This window comes from Onychostoma macrolepis, chromosome 02, assembly GCF_012432095.1.
Source record: "Onychostoma macrolepis isolate SWU-2019 chromosome 02, ASM1243209v1, whole genome shotgun sequence".
Classification (NCBI taxonomy): domain Eukaryota; kingdom Metazoa; phylum Chordata; class Actinopteri; order Cypriniformes; family Cyprinidae; genus Onychostoma; species Onychostoma macrolepis.
The window spans coordinates 6,878,831-6,904,049 of NC_081156.1; the positions used below are offsets into that span (position 1 = coordinate 6,878,831).

The following is a 25,219-nucleotide window of genomic DNA, read 5'->3' on the forward strand; positions in this document are numbered from 1 at the left end:
GTGCCTCATGAGCGCGCGCAGGAGAACGCTGTAGGATTATCGGAGAGAAATATCGCTCACCATCACCTCGCGTTTTCTCATTGACACACGCGGGCGAGTGTGTGTGAGTGCGTGCGTGCGTGCCTGTGTGTATGTATGTGTGCGTGTGTATGTGTGTATGTGTGTGTGTGTGTGTGCGTGTGTGCGTCTGTTTAAGCCTAACTTTTTAAAGGATGATATATCTTGGATATTTCCTGTTTCTTTTTTGTGGGCTCACGCGTGTCATGGCAAGTTACCCGATATGGTGGTAAGTTTTATGACTTTTTTAACCTTTCCTTGTGAAAAACAATGAGTTTGGTAGTCTAGAATGCGTAAATGACAAGCTTTTCAACTTGACAGTGATTTGGGGGATTGAAAATATCCATGACGTCAGTTGTAACTTAAACCGATCTATCTATCTATCTATCTATCTATCTATCTATCGTGCACCTGTTAGTCGTTTGAAGTTCAATAAATTGCAAGATCAATTTTTATCAACAAAGACTTATAGCCTAATCCTGTGTAAATCGTGTTCAATTCATTAATTAAACGTTTCATTTATTCATTAAAATTGTCAGTATAATTAGTTATTTTCATCTACCTAAAAGTTTAACAATTGCAAAAAATTCTCTCAGTGATTCTTGACTTTTTGTCACTGATACATTTCATGACAGGCTGGACGTCAAACCGGGCTGTCTTTCAATAAAACCCAAGCGAGGAAATCAAACGCTATTTTTGTTACGTGTTATATGTTATAGATCAGTGCTGTTAATGTTTGTTAAATCTGTTCAATTTCGTTAATCGGAGATAAACTTTGTCGGAAATCGTTTAAATAAGGTTTACAGCATATTCGGCGTTTTAGTTTTTTGTATTTTTTTATCTACATTATTGTATGCTTTTGAAAACTTATTGTGTTTTGAACATGCCTAAATCACTTCTCCTAATAATGATAAAGTAAAATAGGAAATTGTGGCTGATGAGGTTGGAAAATGATTTTAAGCTAATCTAATTGACTGTTAAAAGTGTGCAGAAATATGATCAAATTCACTGGAACTTTCAATGCATTTAATTACAAATATTCTCTTAAAATAACTTTATGCTTGTACAAAAAAAGTACAGTTCATAACTGACACATAACCAACGTTCAAGGTGTTCTCTAGGACTCCACCGATTTCACTCACACACCTAAAAGATCATTGTTTCAGGGAGGCAAGACAATAAAGCAGAGTTTTCTCAGTGGTTGTAAAAGCTGTAATTGAGTAGGTCATTAGTCACAGTCCAGGCCACTCTTTTTTGTTAATTGTTGTCTGTCTGACCCTCTTGAGATTTTAAAAGCTGTGCTTTCCTTCTCATTCACAATGCCAGTTCACTGAACAGCATCCAGAAACTTCTGTTGCTTATTATGGGCAGCCAACCCTTGTGGGAAAAGATGTATTGAATGTGCACTTATGTACTTCAAATCTTACAAGTATATTAAAAAAAAAATAATAATAATAATATTAATGAAATAAAAGCACACTCTTAAAGAAAATACACTTTCTTGACCATGTTTCGTAACACATTTAAGTAAACTTTTAAAAAGTGCATTGAAAAATCAAGTGAAAAGTTTTCCTTTAAAGGACATTTTAACTTTTAATAATGTTTTTAATAATCTTTTGAAGAACAACGCTTATTTTTAAGTGCTGACTAACATACTAAAGCAGATGTAAAAGTATTTGGTTATCATTTTAACTGCAGTGCAGTTGTTAAAAAATAGTTATTTGATAAGTTTAAAATTAATATATTTGTACTAAATTACAGCTTCATCATACTGAATGTGTAATTACAAATACATACATACATGACATACAAGTTTCAACAGAAATGACATTAAAGTATATTTCAGTTCACCATAAACGCTTGTCAGTACTTTCAGCACTTGTACACCATATTTGAAAGACTATAAAAGTAATTATGAAATTACATATAAAGAACTTAATTGGGTCAAAACACCCTTAAATTCAACTAACTGCATTTAATATAAATTTAACCTTTAATACTTTTATCATTTAATTGTAAATAGCATGCAATTAGGTTTCTGAAAACAATGCATCGTGTTCGTAATTAAATATGTTCCTTTAAAGTATATTATTTTCATAATAAGCACTCTTTTTAAAAGTAATGCTAAAGTGTTCTTTTTCACAAGGGAGCTCAGGGGTGTGCACGTTTTGTCAAGGTATAAAATTGTCTAATAATCAATACAAAAAGCTACAAAAACACAGAGGTATACAGCTAACCACCAACACAGCTGTCAAGCAGTAAAGAATGTTTTTTTGTTGTTGTTGTTTTTCAGCTCCAGCCTCAAGTTCAGCTTCACGGTAAAATGTGAGAAGTTAGAAGTATCAGAAAGTGTCAAGTTTGACCTAGATCAGTCTATACTGTTTGTTTTTTATTATTTTTTTAATGAGAAATTTACTGCCTCGCTTTGTTTGAAAATACCCAAATGTGCCAATTTCTCTTGGTTAAAACAATCAACTTCTGACAGAGGTAGAAGCAAAGTCATTGAAGTTTCTTCGATTCAGTTTCTAGGCAGACAGATTGTTCTTTATTTTTCCCAAGAAACAAGCCACAGTTTCGGTTTCCCCTAACATATATGTGAAAATATATCGCTGGGCAATTAAACTCAGCAGGGTGGCCAGCAGTGCTCCAGCTGAGAGAGTTATGTGATATGATTTAACGCAGGACTGCTAATGTCCATGCAGAGGAGACCTGGACTGCACAGGTGTATCTATACACCTATAATACTGCTGGATAACACCGAACCTAATGTTACGTTTGTATCACTGTGAAGGAGGATTGTGATGTGGGCCAGGTATAGAGACCAGGTTCATGGCTTCCTGTGTCTCCTCATGACAGTGTTGCCTGACTGCACCTCCACCCCCGTGCTCCACCTTAAAAGATAAATACCTGGAGGTGAAAGCTTGCCGCACATTCCTTCTCCCAAACACTTCTCTCTTGATGTCAAAGTCGGCTCTGTGGCCCCGGGGCCTACAAGTAAAGTGGTAATTCAGAGGTGCACTTGCTTGGGCTTGCTGAAATATGCATTAAAACCTAGACTGGATACACTTCAGATGAAAAGTGAGCAAATATATCTAAGACTGCAGAGCAAAGGGAATGTTCATTTCTGTCCCTTTGTCTTTTAATTACCTGGCTTTACGAGATTTTGGGGAGGTAAAGACGGTACTGTTCTGCCAGGGTGGAGGGTGGATGTCAGTTGGTCATCCTTTCGTTTGGGATATCGCTAAAATATGAACGTTTGACACCAGCTTGGTTCAAAGTATTAAGAGTTGCACACACCTGATGCAAATGCTTGTGTTGCATTTGATTATATCTCCCGATAATTGTTTGTCCAATCTCAGTGCAGTCCTACAAAATCAATGAATTAGTTTTGGCCCAAAGTGCTTTATTTGTTTTTAGAGGGCCTGAGTTCTCTGCTCTTACTAAATGATGGTGATCTCAATATCATGAGCTACAACAGATGACGGGGCAGACACACGCCCAAGACAGCTGAGCATGAGGACATGTCACTGAAACACCTGTTCACCTCACTCAACGGTGGTGACGTCTCAAATTCATCAGCTTCTGGCAAAGTACAATACCAAAGTATGAGGTGGTGATTCTAGCCGTCAGCAGAGCCTATTAATTATCACTTTAGTCTTGACTGCAGTATACCTGAGGGCTGTCCACGCTTGACGGCATCTTTACCCACAAACCGTTTGCCAGCTAAAAAAAGAAGTGAAACAGTAGAAACAATAGTTCTAGCTGTAAATCTAATGGATGAGCCACAGTTGAAAATAGCCGATGCATGCACACCTGTGACCACATAAATTAATTCTATATTAATGCATGCAAACCTACATTACTTGCAGTCACTTTTCCATGGCTTTATCAAGGCTTACCTATAGTGAAATAATTGTAACGCAGCCTCTCTTAGCTTTTTGGGTGAATATAATGAAACCTCTCAATGCCATTAAAAAATAATAAAGAAATTATAAATCTCATTTACAGCTCAAATTAAACTGTAAATCTCTTTCTGATTAAGGTGAAAAAACAATGTGCTTATAATGATTTGTTGTATGTAAATAAAACATCAATGCATTACAATGTAGTTATTTTTCTATTACAGTAATGAAGATGTAGAATCACTAGAGAATCATTACTGAGAGTAATGGTAATTATAATGGTAAAAAATTTTTTGGGTTAAATGCAACCTGGGCATAATTTTGTGCAACTTATCCTATTGTTTCATTTGAGGATGCTGCTTGTGTTCAACATAAAAATGAGTTCAAATGTAAAACTACTGGACTGGTGCCTACCACACAACTAAATATTAATTGCACTTAATTGTACTGTAACTAGATAATGGAACAGATCAAGTAATACTGAGTGAATTTGACCATTTTGCCTTATTCCTCACCTCATATTAACAGAAAAGAAGCTTACACTACAGCTAAAGTTCAGCTTGCTCAGTCAGCTCGTTCTCCATTACTACATCCTCACAGAATGAGATATGCAAATAACTACATAGTTCAAAGATTAGCCAGCCTACATTCAATTATATATAATCAATTTACTCTGTGAGGTCTGTTTTCAAAAACATGCTGAGAAATGTAACACTGAATGTATAACATTCTATAAGTTATCAAAATAAATTGCAAAGAGTTTTATAACTAAATTAAATTCAGTACAGAGGGGGAAAAATTTAATCCCCATGTGTAATTAGGATTAGTAAAATACTAATGCAAAAATTAATTTAATCAATTTCCATTTTTCCAAACTAAGGTAAATTGGTACCTATTTTTGAGGACAAACGCACTGTGTTTGCATTTATTTGTGCATTCAATTACAGATAAATATGAAATGTGTGACTCATATTGTGATCTCAGAAGTATATTTAGCCCAAGTACATAGTTTTGACACTGCCTTAATCATCTCCACATTTAATCAATGTTCATCTACTGAAGCTCCCTCGGCATCCATGCTTTTTCCGCTTTTGTTTGACTTGCGTTCAGCATTGAGGTGAAGTTGGTTTGCGCACCTAAAAAGTCTCCCATGGGCTGTGGTCATAAAGAGGCGGTACTAGGTCTAAATAAACTAAATTCTTGTCAAGAAAAAAAAAGAGACAGAAATGGCAACTGACCGATATTTTAATCTCAATTAAAGCGTCGGTCATTCTTGGCCAGTTCTGCCCTTGGGTAGCACAGAGGGTTGGTTGTGTATTTGTATGCATGTAAAAGAAATGCATGCATCAGCGTGAGACAGACGGGACGGGCGGGGGGGGGACGTAAATGTCCCGTGCCATTGGTTTGAGAGGCTATTTGGCCCCTGAGGCGAAGGACTGACAAAGGCTAAGAAAAGGTCAAATTGTAATAGGAATTACTTGGTGAACAAATCCTCATAGTTTCGCTACACCCTGCTAGATGAGGTTTGGATCTTCTCTCGGGCCAGTTTCATTCAAGTTCCCTCTTGTTCTGGGCTCCTTTAGACTTTAAAGTGAAATTCAGATTAAGCTCCTTACCGAGAAAGATGTAAAAAGGCCTGACTCATAGTAAAATAATGCCAGGGATCAACTTATACAAAGCATAACCTATTGAAGTCAGTTTAGACAAGAGCAGTCATAGAACTGACATCAAAGTGAATGCCATGCAGGAGAAAGACAAGGAAGCTGTTAGCTACCCAGCACTGACTAATATGCATACTTCTTTCTTTCACAGTTCTCGAGCGGAATTCAGTTTGAGTACTTTCTGTGCTCTTTTAAAAAAGCCAAATGATGTACTACAATCATGCACAATGAAATTCATGCCTTATGCCAACATGGCTGATCTAAGTCACCATTCATTTCCTTTACAACCAGAGATCCATAACTTCCCCCTCAGAACAATGGAGGAGAGGAAGTGTTGTGGAATGCAGCAGGTATAGGAACCGGTTGGTGGCGCATCAGCTGATGAGGGAGTGTCGTAGTCTTTGTCATTGAGAGAGCCCTTCAGGTCTAATCAGTGCCGGTCAGGGGTCACCGAGGGGCCCTCTTGTTGTGGTTAGTAATCAGCTCATAACACAGGTCAACACACACAGCTAATTGAGACTGCTCACACCTTTACAGACATGTCTTGTTCATTTAAACTGTAAATATTCAATAAATATGTTAATATTAAATACTTAAAATTAGGGCTGACAACAATCAGGTTACTTTGTTAAATATTGTCATTTTAGGTTTTTTTTTGTTTTTACATCTGATAAGAATGAGTGCACTTTCACATAAGCACTAATCAAGAGAACGTTTTCAATTCGCAATCAATCAATTCATAATCAATTTGCACGGTTGCAGATTTAGTCACGGCAAACAGCACAAACGACCTATAATGAAAGAAAACAGATCGTCTGTGTTAGACTTTCATTTGAGTGGAACATCTCAGATCGCTAAAGTCCAACTTACAAGTTTGCTGGTGTTTTAATTCTCCCGTGTTTTTTCCGTAATGCAGAGAAAGCGTGTGCGTACGGTTGCCAGGTTGGGCAGATTAAGTAAAACACTGGCAGAAAATGCATTGATTAAAGAAAAAGCTCTGACTGGAGGACTTTAACTCTTGACATCTGGTAACCGCAACCATGACAGCATGATAAAGCTTGTTACCAGTGCAAGATAACACAAATGCCAAATTTAAAAGAAAAATGTTCATTTTCATATCGCAGATGATTGTTTAATAAATCGAGAGAAGCAGAAATCGTGATCACGATTAAAATATGATTCATCGTGCAGCCCTACCCAAAATGTTTAACATAAATTAAATTAAATAGCCTACAACAAATTATAAGTATTATATTTATCATTTGTAGGGCCAATATCTGTATCTGTATCTGTTTTAAAGACAATATTATTTGTAACAGGATTTAACAGTAAATCCGGAGGTGGGTGGGGCTTAAAACGGAAGTTTGTCCAAACTATATGAAAATCCTATCCATCTTATTTTTCAATGCAGAAGTAAGCCATTTTCTGTGAATGTGCAAGACTTCCGGTTCATTAGCCGCTGCAGGGAAATAACCAGAAAAATAACAATGTGCAGTAAACGGTAAAGCTGTTTGCACTACAAACCAGTGTTCATAATAAACGTAATACATTAAAATAAGACACACAAATTTGCAATATCAAGCCAATGACACCGGAAGCCAGACCCATAAAATTTACAAATGGCCGTGCCTGCTCTTACAGGAAAAATAAGGTGGATTTTAAATTTAATTCTACTCCCGTCATAATTAACATCCTTTGTGCGATTTATAATTATTCCTTTTAAAACAACAATACTAAATGGCAAATAAAATGAAAAAGTTATTTAATAGAGAACAGTTGCTTAAGATTGTTGTGGCAACTTCAAGTGCTTGGTGCTGTGCTCATTTTCATTCATAGAGTTTATTTATTCTATTGAGTTTTTTTTTTAATCTAATATTTTTTTGGTTTTTGAAATCATCAGAGGTGTTATAATGAGATGTGTCTTGTTCTAAACATGGGTCGTTAGCATATCAGATACAGTACTTGAAGTTTTGTTTTAATTTGTCATAGTTAAGATAGAGTTAGGATACAGATTGTGCGTTATATTTGATGACAACTAAGTAGAAAAACAGTAGCAAAACCCCTATAGTACCGACTGACGAACTGACAAACTTTCCACAACATTGCAATGGAAACTCTGAATTGTAAGTGAAAAGCATGTCAGCACATGAGTCGCATCTGAGCCGTGTGTCATCAAAGAATGGTCGAGTTCAAACTAACATAAGTCAAGCATCCTCTGATGCTCAGCCAGACCAGTGCACACTGTGTCATTACAGCAAGCCACAGACCTATTTCACTTTTGGACAGTTTAAGGATGTCGGTGGCCCTTAATGACAAGGTACCTGTCCCGCACTGTGAATCCTTGATCAGTATACTGCTCCTGTCTCAGCTGGGGCTTTCATGTTTGTTTACCACTTAGCACTGTGTTATGGCTTTATCTGAACCCCTCCCACAAAGCCAAAGATCTTCAATGCCTATGACGGGTTCAAACACAAGTTCCTACTGCGAAATTTTCAAACTGTTGCGGTGCATATACAATGCCAAGTGTCGGATTGATCTCCTCATTTTAGGACCTGGAGTCCATCCACACATGTTACACTTTGATCCCGTAATTGTTCAAATTACACTGTTTTGGCTTTTTCAGCTAACTTGCAAATGCTACACCTGTGATAATGCTGTAAATAGGAGTAGTTAGTAAAGGAGGGTCTGTGCTTTGAGCTAAATTAAGCTTATTTTGGATCCTGGCTGAAAATACAAGCATCAAATGTTCTGGTTTGGATCTAGCCTCAACAGGCCTCTTAACTAGCTAAACCAGTGACAATACCTTGGTAAACATAACCAGCGGGCAAATATCACAGACGATTATGCTTAATAAATTGAGAGAAGTAGAAACCGTGATCACGACTGAAATATGACTCATCGTGCAGCATCTGAACTCAATCAACTCTGAACTGACTTGAGCTGAATAATGGCACTGTTGTCTTTGAGAGCTGCTTTACAGCAGAAACCGAACTGTCTCCATGCCATTTTCTTGTTTATCTCTGTTTATATCATTTGTATTGTATAAAAGCACTACAGAAATAAAGGTGACTTGATTTAAAGCATCTCTGCCATCAGCTAGACCAGCAGCAAACCATCATGAGCTGACATGGACTAGCATGAATTCTGCTCAAAACTAGTCTTTTCATTAGAGATGTGTTGCATTCACTTATTCATTCGACACTCTATCTGTGGGTTTTTTATTAATTCTGGTGCATTGACCAGTTTGTCAATAATCGAGAAAGCATTCATATTTTAGGTAGCAATGAAGTTTAGCACATGATGAATGCCAGAAAAAACAGTTTAACTTAATATTTCAGTGTGTGTACTTAGAGTGGACTTACCCCCAAAAAAGTATTAAGAGATAAAAGGCAACTACATGGATTTAATAATCTACTGCCTCAATAATCTCCAAATTTGCTGCTTATTAATAATTAGTAAGGTACACAGTAAGATTTTTAATGTTTTTAAAGAAGTCTTTTCTGCTCATCAAGCCTGCATTTATTTCTACATTTTTAGTAGAATTTTTAGCATCATCACTCAAGTCACATGATCCTTCAGAAGTCATTCTGATTTGCTGCTCAAAAACATTTATTACTATTATTATTATTATTGTCAAAAATAGCTAAGTAGAATTTTTTCAGGTTTCTTTGATGAATAGAAAGTTCAGAAGAACAGCATTTATCTGAAATAGAAATCTTATGTAACATTATAAATGTCTTTATATGTCTTCTAAAGTATTAATTTCTATAATCCCCCCCTCACAGGAATAATTTACATTTTAAAATATTTTCAAATAGAAAGCAGTTATTTTAAATAGTAAAAATGTAATTTTTGGTCATGCAGAATAAGGCATTGATATGTTCTTTATAAGTACTAATAAACAGCCAATATACTAGACATATGCATGCTAGTTAATAGTGAGAATTGCTCATTCAAATAAAGTGTTACTGTAATTACTATAGTAAGCACATAGCACATGCAGAAAAGGACTGCAAAATAAAGTGCTGCCAAAACTGTTCCAGTCAACTGCTCACCTCCATGTGTTCCTCGGCAGGTCTCTGGCGATGGGACACCAGTACACTTCATTGGGTACTGAGCCCATCCTGTGCAGCTCAATCCCTGGTCTGGTACCCAAACAGCTCCGCTTCTGCCGCAACTATGTGGAAATCATGCCTAGCGTGGCAGAGGGGGTGAAAATCGGCATCCAAGAGTGTCAGCATCAGTTCCGTGGCCGCAGATGGAATTGCACAACTATTAATGACAACCTGGCCATCTTTGGACCAGTGCTGGATAAAGGTAGGCCTAGAGAATCAATGGGAAATAATCGAGTCATTGTATAATTAAGGGTGCATTTCATGTCCATTGATGATAATAATTATTATTTTTTAATTATTTCATTCAGAAATATCCATTAAGAGAATACATATTATAATCTCATACATATATTTTGTGCACCCTGTTTTTCAGTTCGCTTGAAATCGTCTCCTTCCCTTAAATTACAGTTTGCAATCTTGAGTCCTGAGTTCAGAATAATGAATAAGAAATTTAGTCAAGATTCTATATTAAATTTATTTCTACAGTCTAAATACCTTAAAAATAGATTGCGTTTAAATTAATTTTGGCAGCACTTTACTTAAAGCCTTTATGTATAATGCATTGTACAATCTCATGAATAATTGTAACCATGCACAGTTACTGTAATACATTATAACATTTATCAATTCATTGTTAAACTATGCATTTCAATTATTTCAGACAAGATATAGTGTATTTCAATGCACATTATGAATAATTATAATGCATTATACCCTTTAATAACCCTTTATAATGCATTGTACATAAAGGCTGTAAGTAAAGTATTACCGTCAAATAAGAAAATATTTTACTCATGTCCACAAAAAATCTGTTAACTATGTTACTAACCAAACACCCTCTGAAAATGTGACCAGCATCATGTGATGCCATTTTCTTCTGCGGCAGACATTTTAAACCCATTATGGAAAATGTCAATGATTTTTTTCTATATTGGATCTCTAGTGACCTATTGTCAAGAAGTATATTAATTGCCCATGTTGGCTACATTAGTATGGTCTGCAATATTTGTATCATTTTAAAGGAAATAAACATTATAATTTGAGGTTAATCAAGAAAATAACATTTGGTTGGCCAGACAAGCCTGCCATTGAAATGAGTCAAAATGTTACCTGTAAACCCATACAGTTTGTCCATAACATAGTTGACAAACTCAGCAGCATGCAGTATATATATATATATATATATATATTTTTTTTTTTTTTTTTTTGTAATATCAAAATGGTGTGTAATGATTAAGTTTGGCAACTAGCAGATAAAATATATCAACTGAAAGCAACAGAAGTTTCATTCTGAAAGCTTGTCTTTCCTGATGTGAAATGAATGATTGAATATTTACCCTGATTCTTACAGAGGTAAAAATCCATTACCTATGAATTTCAGTTTGTACATTTTTAAGACAGGAGAACAGGAATGTGATCTGCCTTTATCCACCCCATAATGAAAGCTACTTGAAAATCATATTTCACTCAGTGCTTCTTTGTATTCAGTGACTATGTAACATTATGACTTCTCAATTACAACAAAAGTCCCTGTTTGCACACAGCTCTGATTACTGAGATTACTCTGTTGTTCTGTGCACATTATTTATTTGCTGCTCTCTAATCCCACTCTCAATGGGCATTAGTCAGGTGCACTGGACTATGACAGTTTGTACAGATGTAGTGATGCACGCGAGTAAAGTGGGTGGGACGTGTTTTGTTTGTTTCTGTCAAAGGGAATCCCCACATTTCTCATTGTGTTTGTCCCGACACAGTAAAGGTAATGCATCTCACAGCAGCAACACGCTGACGTTCCTAAAAGGCATTTCAGAAGTATCTCAGCGTGTGTGTAACACACACACACATACACACATTAACAGACATACTTCACCGTGCGCTCAAACGGATTACATTGCCAGCGTGTGTGTTTATCTAAGGTGAAGTTATGAATGTGTTGTTTTGGTCTTTAATCAGTTGGGATTCTTGTCTAAGGCACAAGTCTGTGCATAACACAGCACAGTTTAGGGTTATGTAGATTTAACAACATGAGGTGGCATTTTCAGTGAAAAGTCCTAATCAACTGTTGCTTAACTAGACTAAACTAGATTGCTTTATAACACAAATGTATATTTTGCTAAGGTAAGCAGAATTATTGCCATTGCTCATATTAAACAACTGTAACTTGACAAGATACTTATAAAATTTGAAGTAAATGACATTTGTTTGTGGGTTAATATTTTTGGTCACACTTTAGTTTTGGGACAAATTCTAACTATTAACTATAACTATTAACTGTGACTTTTGCCTCAATAAACTCCTAATTTGCTGCTTATTAATAGTTATTAAGGTAGATGTTAAGTTTAGGCATGGTTTAGGATTAAGGAATCTAAAATATGGCCATGCAGAATAAGACACTAATATGTGCTTTAAAAGTATAATGAACAGCCAATATACTAGTAATAAGCACTAGTTAATAGTGACAATTAATCCCTATACTAAATGTTACCATATATACATAACGATCATGTGATTTATTTAATTTATTTCACATGACTTAGTCAAAAACAGTGATGAATAGCCATATTTACGAAAATATAATATTAATATTTAAAGGATTGTTCTATAGTAATAAGACACAAAATGTTGCAGTGAACCAGTTTTTACTGATTTAAAAACAAACTGCTTCATTAAATGAATCAGCCTTTCCAATAGAGTGCTTCAGCCGTGACGTCAAAACCCTTCGCTATGGGTTCCTTTGAGATTTTCCTATGGGTTTTTATAATGGGGTTTTTCCAATTCATTAGTAAAATAAGGTCTGTGGTGAAAATAACTATACTAAATAAAGATACTTAGACATTTTCTTGAACAACGTAAACTGCAAACACTCACAGCCCAAACATTCTTATGTAGTTCCTTTTAGCAAAAATATATATTTTTTAAATAAAGTATGGGTGTGTGTAATTTACTTTGTAGAGCAAAACATCCACATTTTGTCAAGTTATATTTACCACAGACCTTGTTTTACTCATAAATTGAAAAACTCCATTAGAAAAGCCTATAGAAATCTCAGTGGAACCCATGAAGAATTAGTATTCCAGGTTTTGACGCAAAAAAGGAGCATTTTAGGCCAGTTTTTGGGTTTGATTTTATACACTGCAAAAAGCAAAGTGACACCCAAAACCACTACATTTTGTAAAAAGTAGCTTGGAGAAATTACTCAGTATTCAAAAGAAGCTGAGCTGTTGTACTGAAGAATATAGATGTGTTTTCAGTTTGTTGCTCCCAAGTACTGCAGTCACTAGATATTGCTCTGGTATGTCTGGTAGATGATTTAATAAGCATTTGGCTTCCTGTTGCTGCTTTTATGCCCTTCTCATTACAAACAAAAGTTATATCAATTCAAAGCTGGACCAGTTTAGTCCTCTCACAGCATCCAGGAGAAATGAGGAGTCAGGGTACGAGGAGCCAGAGCGCATCGCGGGGCCGCAGGTGGGATGAATACTGATAACCGGCTACGGCGGGAGGCGGTGTCAGCCGCGCCAATTGCTTTTAATAAACTCTCAAGCAATTGTTACATTGATGGAGAGGGCTTGAGCCCAAGCGGGCCACTGATGATGGGAGGACTGCTCAGGTCTTCTCCATTGTAGTGTTAATAGCCTCTTCATATCCCCTGCAGTTCCCCCTCCTCCGGTCTAAATTGAAGGGGAGATTGGTCAGGGACAGGGGTGATGGGGGTTTGAACCAGGTCAGTCATCGGGGTCCAGGGGTGGCTTTAGTAAATCATTTTGATTGGATTAAAGCTTCTGAAGCTCTTAATAATGTGAGAGGTCAAAGCGGGTAGATTAAGTGCTTTGTTGGGGGCGGTTTAAGGGCCGCTTCGAAGCTCAGAAGCTTTTCACAGAGCTTAGAGAAGAGCACCTCTCACTTTCACTCCTTTGTGACTAACGCTGTCACTTTTGTGGAGCTAGTGCTATTGTGCGCTGGTGTTAATGTCTGTGGCACAGACGGATGTGCGTCGGTTTCCTCTTCTGTTTTGTGCTGGGCTGAATGGAGCGCTGATCTTTAATAGGTCTTCAGCGGCTTGTTACCGACAGTCACACAGCTGTCTGAGATCTGCCCTGGCGCTTTCAACAGACGTGGATGATGCTTCCTCAGAATTCAGAAATGTACATTCTCCTATTCCTGTGGGGCTATCAGAAGACGTTCTGTTTGTTAAGCATCCCGATCATCCTGACATTGGCTCGACTAATGATGTAACTTAGGGTGGGACCTGTTTGTTTGTCTTCTGGAAACCTGTCTGAAAACAGACATTATTTTTCAAATTCCAGACAGATAGCGCACCTTTAAAGGCCTTTACTTTGATACTTTCACTGACCACTTGACAGCTTGCTTTGGTTACTTCAAAAACCTATGCATGGAACATCAGTTTTGCCACCTAGCTTTGTACCTCTCATAAATCTGTGTATGTGTTGCCTACAGTATTGCATTGTTTTGCAAAGGTAAACCGCCTCTCCAGTCTCATCCTCGTCTATCTATTTCACAGTGCCTCGGGCTACGTCTGCATCAGCGCTCATTAATTTACATTAACCAAAGTGTCAAAACACGGCCCACTGGAATCCGCGATGAAAGGAGAGTCAGTGCAGGTGTTCTAGAAGAGTTTGCTGAACACACCTTCAGCAGATAACATTGCCAGTCGCATGCGAGCTGTAATTGGACACCAGAATTAGCTTGTTCTTACTGTCACTCAAGATCTCTGTTGTTACTAAAATCAGAGCATTAAACTGAAAAGCGGTGACTTGACAGACTTTGCGGCCTTTTACATACATTGTACCGTTTTTGTGATATTTGTTCAAAATAGCCTCTCCTGGCAATTTCCTCAGACGTTTAACAAGCAATAAAATTACATCTGGGTGTGAATAAAAGCCTTTTCACTGGAATTCCTCAGGGGCATCCACCATGTTGGCCACCACCACAAAATGAAGTAAAAGAATCCCATGACTCTCAATGCTAACACCCTCAACTAAACCAACTTTGCATGAGGTCAGGCTACCCAGGTTATGACCTCTGCCCTCAGGAGGAGAAACTGTTACAATTTAGGATGTACTGAGAGCACCGTGCCTTTCATCAAATGCATGTTTAACTGTGCCGGGGGAGGTCTGCTCACCAGTATATCATTAACTCTGCCCAAGAAAGAAAGAATGGGGTGTGGCAAACGGAGTTGATGGTGGGACCTTAGCCCCGCCTCCTGCTGGGCCCAACTCACCACACAATATCTGGGCGACCATAAGATTAAGCCAGAGAGAAAGCTCCTTTCACAATTCACACGCCCTTTAGATTGTTTTATGAAACCATTTCAATGGGGATTTCCCCGTCTGCCGACAAGTGGGGTCCAGCCAATGCATAGTTCTCTGTTGCTATGACTTAACTTGGTCCCCACTAATCACTGGCAAGGGCAAATTTCATATAAAATATCGGGGGGCTTTTGTGTGTGTAATTCGCCGTGACAGTGGCAGCACAATGAGGGATTCAGGGTCCCAGCAGGTAACAGGGACCACTTGCCATGTGAGGGTCCAACAAAGTTAGCCAGAAGGTGGGCAGCAGGGGCAAACTGTTGTCACAAATAATCAGTCTAATCTGGCTTCACCTGCATTCTTTTCTCAGGTAAAGTCCCCCTACCACTCTAAAGTGTCTCCGTATCTCCCATTTATCCATTTTTGATCCATTTGTCCTCTGGATATTAATCTGCCCCCACTTTCCCCCGATGGCGTCTCTCCTTTATTCCCCCCGACCGGTCTGCCATGTCATTGTCGGCCAGCCGTATTTGACCCACGTTTTATTGGCTTCCTGATCATAAAACACAGGTCACTCAGTGGGTTTTAAATTGTAATTGAATGGCCCTTTCAGACCCGACTATTCGTACCCCCAACTACTATGTGATTTAGTTGATGGAAGCAGAAGTTGCTTGTTGTTTGAGCAAGAGAAATCATAGGCATTAACTGATATAGGTTTTAATATTTTTGCAGTCAAGAACAAAGAAACACTGCATCATGGTAATTTCAATCCAAACATCCAAAGGCACCAAATCTTTGTGCCATTATAATTAGCATTGTGGAATAAGAAAGAACTTGTGGCCAGTTTTGCAACATCATTATCTCTAGCCTTGATTTCTCTAACCAGTTGAAACCTGCAACAAAGGAAGACTTGATTCACATCGTCTCCATAGCCGTTTCCTCTCTCCAGCAAGTGCAAGACTGCACAAGACCACAGAGTATTTATCAAAATTACCAACCTCATTAGCTGTCTGTTAGAAAATGCTTTTAAGTTTGTATGGGGCCCCTCGTCAGCAAGAATCGTCACAAAATCCCCTGTTAGACAGAATGTTGGATCATCTTGGAGATTATAATCAACCTAAACTTGCATTGTTCATTCTTCAAATTAATTCCGAAAGTAACGCGTTGGGTCTTGTAACCACAATTCGACAGTGAGTCTTAGCTATGAGTAATACAGGCCTATTTCCCCACCTCAGAGTTGCTTAATTAAGTCTTTCTAATTATAGACTTGTCAGCCTTGTATTTACCTCATCTGGAAGGATATGCTTGGTCTTCCCTGACTCATGGCATACCATGTCCACAATGAGACTTGAGTGAACTGCCTTTACCTACAAATTTAAGTGTTGAGAAGTTTAATTAAGTACTTTTAAGGTAACAATAATATCAGGACAAATAAAAGAACAATTCATAGACATTCTGAAGTATAACATATGTAACGATGCTTGTTTTCTCTGTGCACTTCCATAGCCACTCGAGAATCAGCATTTGTCCATGCAATTGCCTCAGCGGGGGTAGCGTTCGCTGTGACGCGGGCTTGCTCTGAGGGCTCCGTCACCATCTGCGGCTGCGACACACGGAGGAAAGGACCGCCAGGCGAGGGCTGGAAGTGGGGCGGCTGCAGTGAGGATGTGGAGTTTGGCAGCATGGTATCCCGAGAGTTCGCTGATGCTCGTGAGAATCGGCCAGACGCTCGCTCAGCTATGAATCGACACAACAACGAAGCTGGACGTGTGGTGAGCACATTTTTCATGCTGAAAAAAACTAAAATGCGTTTCCACTCTAGTTCAGGTTAGTTTATTCTGCTTGCTGGTAGATTAGTTTATATTCAGAGATAGTATATGTTCAGGTTAGTCTACGCTGCTTACTGGTGAACAAGCAAGTCTCAATACTATTTAAAAAAGTTAGGAATGCCTGGTCGAGAAACCAATGGAGCAACATCCAAATGCATTTGATTGGTCTACCAGTTGCAGTGCGTGTCGGAAACAATACGCCCATTGCCATAATGCCATATTTTGAACGCTCCATAGAAAATATAAACATCTATTAATTACCATACTTAAAGGTTGTGATTCAGTGGAGCCAGCTGGTCCAAATAAACTGGGTACTGAGCCATCTTTCAAGAGCAAGCATTTGTGAATCCCATGTTGAACTCTCCCAGATTAGAGAAGCAGTTGTCAGTAAAATGACGGGGAACACAAAAAAAGATTGAGGTTGTACTGCTGTGGTAACCACTGATTCTTTGCAGCCTAATCCTTCGGAAGTGAAAATAAAATGAATTTACTTTAACAGCATTGCCAAATTTACTTTAACAGTGTCTTCTCGACATGAACAAGCTACGGTGGGTCAAGTTGTTCGCAGCCAGCCAATGTAGAACATATGTGGGTGTTATGCAATTATGCAATGTCATCACGGAAGTAGGATTCGAATTACTAACGACTCGTTCTTTCTTTTTGGAGACAATTACTTTATTTATTGTGAACTTTGCCTTTACAACTTTGCAGATTTTTTGCATTCACATTCAGCTACAACCCAAATTCCGGAAATGTTGGGACGTTTTTTAAATTTGAATAAAATGAAAACTAAAGCCGCTTTCCCACCGAAATTACCTGGAACAATTTGTCCCAGGAACTTTTTTTTCCCCCTGACTGCTGTCTGCGTTTCCAAATTGTCTGGTGACGTAGGTCTGCGCGCGTTTCTCAATACAAAGTACACAAACTTTGGACTTGCATCCTCGGTAGTTCGGACTTCGCAAGTGCGACTCGGGATGACACAAGTCCGGTAATTCTGCAAAGAGCAGCGTACTTGATAACATCAGTCAGCTCACCTTGGCTACTGCAATTTTCCTCAATAAGATGAAATGATATCAACACCACTGCCTCTTTTCGGTTTCATTTAAACATATTAATAGCTGCAGAAATGTAGTTCAGGGAACGTACATACATTACAATGAAACAAAATATTATATCAAAAAATATTGCCTCTTTTAATTTTTATTTGAACATAATTGATTAATAGAATAATAGAATAAAGACCAAAGATCCTGATAGATTTGCGCCCCGAAAGTTCCAGACCTTTAAAAAAGTACTACCTCACGAGCAGGGACTTTCTAAAGGGCAAATTTTTACACGGAACTTTATTTAGATCCTGATTCCTGCAGTGGAAACAGACCAAGTACCGGCCCCAAAGTTCCTAGTTCCTGGGGAAAGTTCCTGTGGTGGAAATGGGGCTTAAAAGACTTTCAAATCACATGAGCCAATATTTTATTCACAATAGAACATAGATAACATAATAAATGTTTAAACTGAGAAATTTGAAACTTTTATGCACAAAATGAGCTCATTTGAAATTTGATGCCTGCTACAGGTCTCAAATTAGTTGGGACAGGGGCATGTTTACCATGGTCTAGGATCTCCTCTTTTTTTCAAAACAGTTTGAAGACATCTGGGCTTCGAGGTTATGAGTTTCTGGAGTTTTGGTGCTGAAATTTGGTCCCATTCTTGCCTGATATAGGTTTCCAGCTGCTGAAGAGTTCGTGGTCATCTTTGACATATTTTTCGTATAATGATGCAGCAAATGTTCTCTATAGGTGAAAGATCTGGACTGCAGGCAGGCCAATTCAGCACCCGGACTCTTCTACTACGAAGCCATGCTGTTGTAATAGCTGCAGTATGTGGTTTTGCATTGACCTGCTGAAATACACGTCGTCTGGAGGGGAGCATATGTTGCTCTAAAACCTTTATATACCTTTCAGCATTCATAGTGCCTTCCAAAACATGCAAGCTGCCCATACCGTATGCACTTATGCACCCCCATACCATCAGAGATGCTGGCTTTTGAACTGAACGCTGATAACACACTGGAAGGTCTCCCCTCCTCTTTAGCCCAGAGAACACGGTATCCATGATTTCCAACAAGAATGTCAAATTTGGACTCGTCTGACCATAAAACACTTTTCCACTTTTGAAACAGGACATGACGGCTCTTCTAGACCATGTTCACATATGGCTTCCTTTTTGCATGATAGAGCTTTAGTTGGCATCTGCAGATGGCACGTCGGATTGTGTTTACTGACAGTGGTTTCTGGAAGTATTCCTGGGCCCATTTAGTAATGTCAATGACAGAATCATGCCGATGAGTGATGCAGTGTCGTCTGAGGGCCCAAAGACCACAGGCATCCAACAAAGGTCTTCGGCCTTGTCCCTTACACACAGAGATTTCTCCAGTTTCTCTGAATCTTTTGATGATGTTATGCACTGTAGATGATGAGATTTGCAAAGCCTTTGCTATTTGAACATTGAGGAACGTTGTTTTTAAAGTATTCCACAATCTTTTTACACACTCTTTCACAGATTGGAGAGCCTCTGCCCATCTTTACTTCTGAGAGACTCTGCCTCTCTAAGACATCCCTTTTATAGCTAATCATGTTACAGACCTGATGTTAATTAACTTGAGTTGCTAGATGTTCTCCCAGCTGAATCTTTTCAAACTGTCTTGCTTTTTCAGCCCTTTGTTGCCCCTATGCCAACTTTTTTGAGACCTGTAGAAGGCATCAAATTTGAAATGAGCTCATTTAGTGGATAAAAGTATACAATTTCTCAGTTTAAACATTTGTTATGTCCTCAATGTTCTATTGTGAATAAAATATTGGCTCATGTGATTTGAAAGTCTTTTAGTTTTCATTTTATTCAAATTTATAAAACGTCCCAACATTTCCGGAATTCGGGTTGTACATTACACACTGCAAAAAGGCAATATTTTAAATGTTATAATAGGGGCAATTTAATATCATCTAGAATCTTAGTGCTAAGATCAATATTCTGTTTTCCTTTTTCCCCTAGTCAATCACAGACCACATGTACCTGAAATGTAAGTGTCACGGCCTTTCGGGAAGCTGTGAGGTGAAAACCTGCTGGTGGTCGCAGCCTGACTTTCGGGTAATAGGCGACTACATGAAGGACAAGTATGACAGCGCATCAGAAATGGTGGTGGAGAAACATCGAGAATCACGAGGCTGGGTCGAGACCTTACGACCGAAGTACACCTTCTTCAAGCCCCCTACCGAAACTGACCTTGTCTACTATGAAAGTTCGCCTAACTTCTGTGAACCTAACCCAGAAACCGGCTCCTTCGGCACCCGTGACCGTATATGTAACCTGACATCACATGGTATCGATGGCTGTGACTTGCTCTGTTGCGGACGAGGCCACAACACTCAAACTGAGAAACGCAAGGAGAAATGCCACTGCATTTTTCACTGGTGCTGCTACGTGAGTTGCCAGGAGTGTACGCGAGTTTATGATGTCCACACCTGCAAGTAAGAAACCACCAAAACCAGATTGAACCAGACATTTGGGGTTGTGAACATAGGAGAGCCTTCTGTCCGAATCTTGTGGACTGAATTGAATTGTTTGTGGTTTCACTGATAAGATAATCACAAAAAAGAGATACAGTGGACAGTGAAGTAATTCTAGAACACCATCAAAGAAAGCTGTTTCAACAGACACAAAGAAAAACCCATAAAGGCTTTGTTCTCCATTGTTGAGGACAAATACAGGCCTGTGGCTCAGCTCTGGAAGGGACTTATCGTTTCCAGTCTGATACAGGAGGGGATAAGTGATGGATCAGATTACTAGAGACTCAGGCCCTTGGGACCTTGACCAATTGTGTCTCCAAGAAGAGAACAGAAACCTTTCAAAGAGAGAGGTTTTGTCGGCACGTGGCTGCAAACTCAGATGGGACAACTCTGTAACAACAAACGCAGCACAAACTGAATACCAGGGTTTGCCCACAAGCGCCTCTGAAATGTGGTGATAGTTGCATTATTAATGATAGCCTTACTACTAACACCATTAAAGAAGCTATTTGTATCTTTTTAATACAAAGTGCATTCCAACATTCCTGAATACCAGCAAACAACTGATTAACCAATTTTTTATGACATATAATACACTTTATGTTGTCTCTGTGTGCAAGACCAAACACTGAACTTATGTATTAGGTTGAATTTATTGTAAGTTACTAACATTAGGTTATGAATGCACTTGTATCTGAGTGAATGTCCATGCATTGTGTATATGTCACTGTTTTCTTGAAATGTTAAATGTTTAGAGTGCTATAACACTTGGTTTGATTGCTTGGTCCAAACCAGAGTTCAGTTGCTTCCCCTTTTCCCTGCCCCTGCTGGGTTGTGTTCACACTGTATTTTTGGGTCCAAACCATGGTAAGCTTGTGTCATCAAAGCAGCAGCTGTTCACCCTGTTGCTAGATAACAACTACGTAGGAGAAGACTGTGAAATGGACAGCCTTGCTCAGTTTTGTACTTCGGTTTTTTAACCCTTAGGCTTCTTTCCGAAGGGTCAACACAGAACAGCACGAATGTATTTCAAAAGTTCCAAAGAACATCTGCTTGCAGTGTGTCAGTCCTGCTTGTCAGGAAAGTGAGTGAGCCACTGATCTATGTTCTTTATTTTAGATCAGAGCACACACAAGCACATAATCTGACTATATAATATGCCATCAGAGGTTCAATTAAGCAATTCAGGATGATTGCATTCATATCTGCAGTAAATTTAACTTGTGGACTTGTGTTTGGCTCACAAGTACCCACCAGAGTTCAGAAAACAGCGTTCACATCATCCAAACAAGCTGAAATCTGACTTCAAACTAACCCAGTCGTGCACCAGAAGTGCTAGTGTGAAAGCACCCAGTTTTCCCCAAAGATCAATAATCTATTAAAGCTAAAACAAATAGATGTGAGCACTTCTATCTTGAAATGGAGCATAATATTCATTTGCCTTATTTGTGTGTGACAGTATCATTGATATTTCACAAACAGATAGGTCCACGACATTTCAAAATGAATATACAAGGTAATTTTACCTGAAGTAGCTGAAACACTGTTCATTTGTAAGTCCTTTGGATAAAGGCATCTGCTAAATCAATAATATAAATGTACATGCAGGGTCCAAAATTAACACTTGCCAAGTGTCTCCAGTGCAAGTATATAATAATTGAAAATAATTATCATTGCCACAGTATCACGACTGCTATATTTTCTCAACTCACCCACCTTTGACCGATGGTGAAAATTATTTTTGTAATTATTATTTTTCATTTATTGATTTTTATTTGTGTTTGGTGAAAGGTTAATTTTGGACCCTTATTAGAAATTTTGTTTCTGCTATGACACAATGAATTATTTAGTTTTTATTCACAATTGTAATTCTCAAGTATTTTTCATGTTTGCCTTTAATAGCCATTATATGTGAATTCATGACCAAAATTAATGTTTTTTTTGTTTTTTGTTTTATTCTAACTTTCCCTACCCAGTTGTACATGACAGTTAGCAGCAGTGCAGAAACTAAATGAACTACCCTCATTTATAATGCTGCTAACTAATAACAGGTTTGTTGTTATATTTATGCGTGATATTGTGCTTGTGCATTTGTGTTTCTCTGTGTAAATCTACTGTATGTGTCTTGGTGTTTGTATGTAAATGTGTCTGTATATGTGCATGACTCTTTTTTTTTTCTTCTTTCTGTGAAAGACACTGTGTAAGCATAGTTAAGAACTAAAATGTGAAGTTTTCTACTAATGGAATCTTGATAGAGTTTGTGTTCATTAACCAAATAGAGATATTCTAACACTTTTGTGAGTCCTTTTGAACAATAGATTATAAAATATGTAATGTATGAAAATTAAAATGCATATTGTGTTATTAAAAGCCACGCTATATTTTGACAAAGTAGCACCGAAAACAGCTTTCTGAAGAAAATACACGGTCCATTCACAATAATGATATTACATTTTTTTAAATATTTGTAACTATTAAACATACAGGAGATTAACTATTAGTCAGTCTAATATTGCAAGGAAATGTGAGAAGGCAGAGATAAAAGCCCAGCTTGTAAAATTCTTTGGCAGAAGTTCTTTTCGCAGATCTTTCCTCAAAGAAAATTAACTCAAGTTTCCTCTTGCCCATCTCACACTGATTTAATCTCTCATCAATCAGGGATCATTTCAAAGCACATGTCCTATTCAGCATTCCACAAAGCTTTATTTAACATAATGATCCGCCCCTAACTACAAAATCAATACTTCATATTTTTATGTGTACATCACTGCATCTAAATTTCGATTGTTTGCTTCCACACAGTTCAATTTGTATTCTAAACATGGTCTTAAATTCCAAAGTTTTGTATGGACTAGTTCTGTGTTTAAGGATTTCTGGAAGTTCTGGATTTTTTATGATTATTTATTTTACTGTAATGTATATATTAGCAAGAGTATATATTTGCTGACAAAAGATTATTACTCGTGAGGAAAATGTTGTTTTGTGTAATGGTTTTACCAGCAACCAGAATCTGTTGTTGCTTCTTTTTTCACTGACCACATAGGATGCACTGTATGTCCTGCTCTCTGTTATTAGAATTCTAGCTGTTAATGTTATAACCAAATTAAATAAAAATACGCTTCTGTCATTGACTTTTCATTCAAAAGTGGTTTTGCTTCATGGACCCAAATCTGACATTAGACATCATGTTATATGTTATATATTTAGGTTTAGTTCAAAGCGAAATATGAGCAACAGAAATAAATTATAATAATAAATACTTTTTTTCCCCCCAGTCATAAGCATAGATATAAATATTAAAAAATGTATAATTTCTCTCTTGTCTTTCAATCAGGGGTTTTATGAAATGAGAATGTCCCCTCCTTTCATTAACGTGCAACCAATTAGTGACAGAAAGTAGGAAATCATGGTTCATGGCTGTGACTGAAACTGATATTTCAAAAAAAAGCTATTGGCTATTTAAGAAAAGAAAAGAAAAGAAAAGAGGGAAATATATGCTTTCAAAAGGGAATAAATCAAACTGTAATTTCATGCAGTCTTTAAAGGAATATTACAGGGTTTCAACCTAATGTTAATGTGCCACATATGGTATGTCATCGAGTTTCACAGATAATAATTTTGACTCGTCTCTTGTGTAAAAACAAACATGATGTGTTTACAGTAAATACACTTATAAAGCAAGTTTAACTGGCAAATGTACAGCATCGCAAAAAAATATTTAAAATATGCAACTATGATTTTAACTATAGCTTTTAATTCATGTCGTAACCAAGCTCTGTATTAACATGAGGATACCAGGAAGGGAAAATGAGCAACACAGTGGAACTATCATTTTAATATATTCTCTATAGTCACCACCAGGGGCACTGCTAGTGAAGGAAAAAAGTAAATGCATACCACATTCATTTATACACTTCGATCTCATAGGCCAAAAGACCCCTTAAATACTAATAATGTATTTATATATTTATCAAAGCTTATGGGCATCAGCTTATATTTCTTTGTAGTGTATTTTATAGCATTAATATAATCTTAAATAAGCCCTTACAAAAAGAAGTGTACTTCAAGTTCATTTTATTAAAGGTATAGTTCACCCAAAAATGAAAATTCTGTTATCAATTACTCACCCTCATGTCGTTCCAAACCCCTAAGACCTTCTAACATATTTTCGATTAAATCTGAGAGCTCTCTGATCCTACATAGACAGCAAGGCCCAGAAAGGTAGAAGGGACATGGTTAAAATGGCCCATGTGACATCAGTGAATCAAACTTAATTTCATGAAGCTATGAGAATACTTTTTGTGTGCAAAGAAAACAAAAATAACAACTTTATTCAACAATTTCTTCTTTTCCGTGTCTTCTTTTCTTCATCACGTTCATGAGAACATACAGACAATGAACTAAGAGAGATGGACATTCTGTGCCAGAACACCGGCTCCTGCCTCAGAAGCATTACAGACATGCGTCATGGTACTCTCCTGAACTAAGGGTGAAGACTGACACAGAAGAGAAGAAATTGTTGAATGAAATTGTTATTTTTGTTTTGTTTGCGCACAAAAAGTATTATCATAGCTTCATTAAGGACGAACTACTGATGTCACAAGGACTATTTTATCAATGTCCTTATACCTTTCTGGGCCTTGAACGTGTCAGTTGCAATTTGTGTTCCGAAGATGAACGAAGGTGTTATGGGTTTGGAACAGCACGAGGGTGAGTTATTAATGACAGAATTTTAATTTTTGGGTGAACTCCCTTTAAGTAAACTTAAGTAAAGTTCACAAGATCATAAAATCGAGACTGAAAACATAACTCTCTTAATTTT

At 37.6% G+C, this 25,219-nt stretch overlaps 2 protein-coding genes across 4 annotated transcripts in view; one reads left to right on the forward strand and one right to left on the reverse strand.

Moving 5' to 3' along the window:
- wnt9a (wingless-type MMTV integration site family, member 9A) overlaps positions 1 to 25,219 on the reverse strand; it is a 112,435-nt gene that overhangs the window by 64,750 nt on the left and 22,466 nt on the right. For 2 of the 3 annotated variants that reach the window (XR_009273703.1, XR_009273704.1), the window contains exon 4: positions 9,676 to 9,814. Coding sequence is in view for 1 of the 3 variants with exons in the window: in XM_058793870.1 (XP_058649853.1) it covers positions 9,676 to 9,743 (68 nt within the window). In the remaining 2 variants the exon portion in view is untranslated. Of the gene's footprint in view, positions 1 to 9,675; positions 9,815 to 25,219 lie in introns of those variants that run through there. The other variant, XM_058793870.1, reaches the window with a different exon arrangement.
- Positions 207 to 23,471, forward strand: wnt3a (wingless-type MMTV integration site family, member 3A). Its single transcript, XM_058793920.1, has 4 exons — positions 207 to 286; positions 9,696 to 9,937; positions 16,512 to 16,777; positions 19,883 to 23,471. Exons 1-4 carry the CDS (start codon positions 213 to 215, stop codon positions 20,360 to 20,362), a joined length of 1,062 nt encoding a protein of 353 aa, XP_058649903.1. The 5' UTR covers positions 207 to 212; the 3' UTR covers positions 20,363 to 23,471.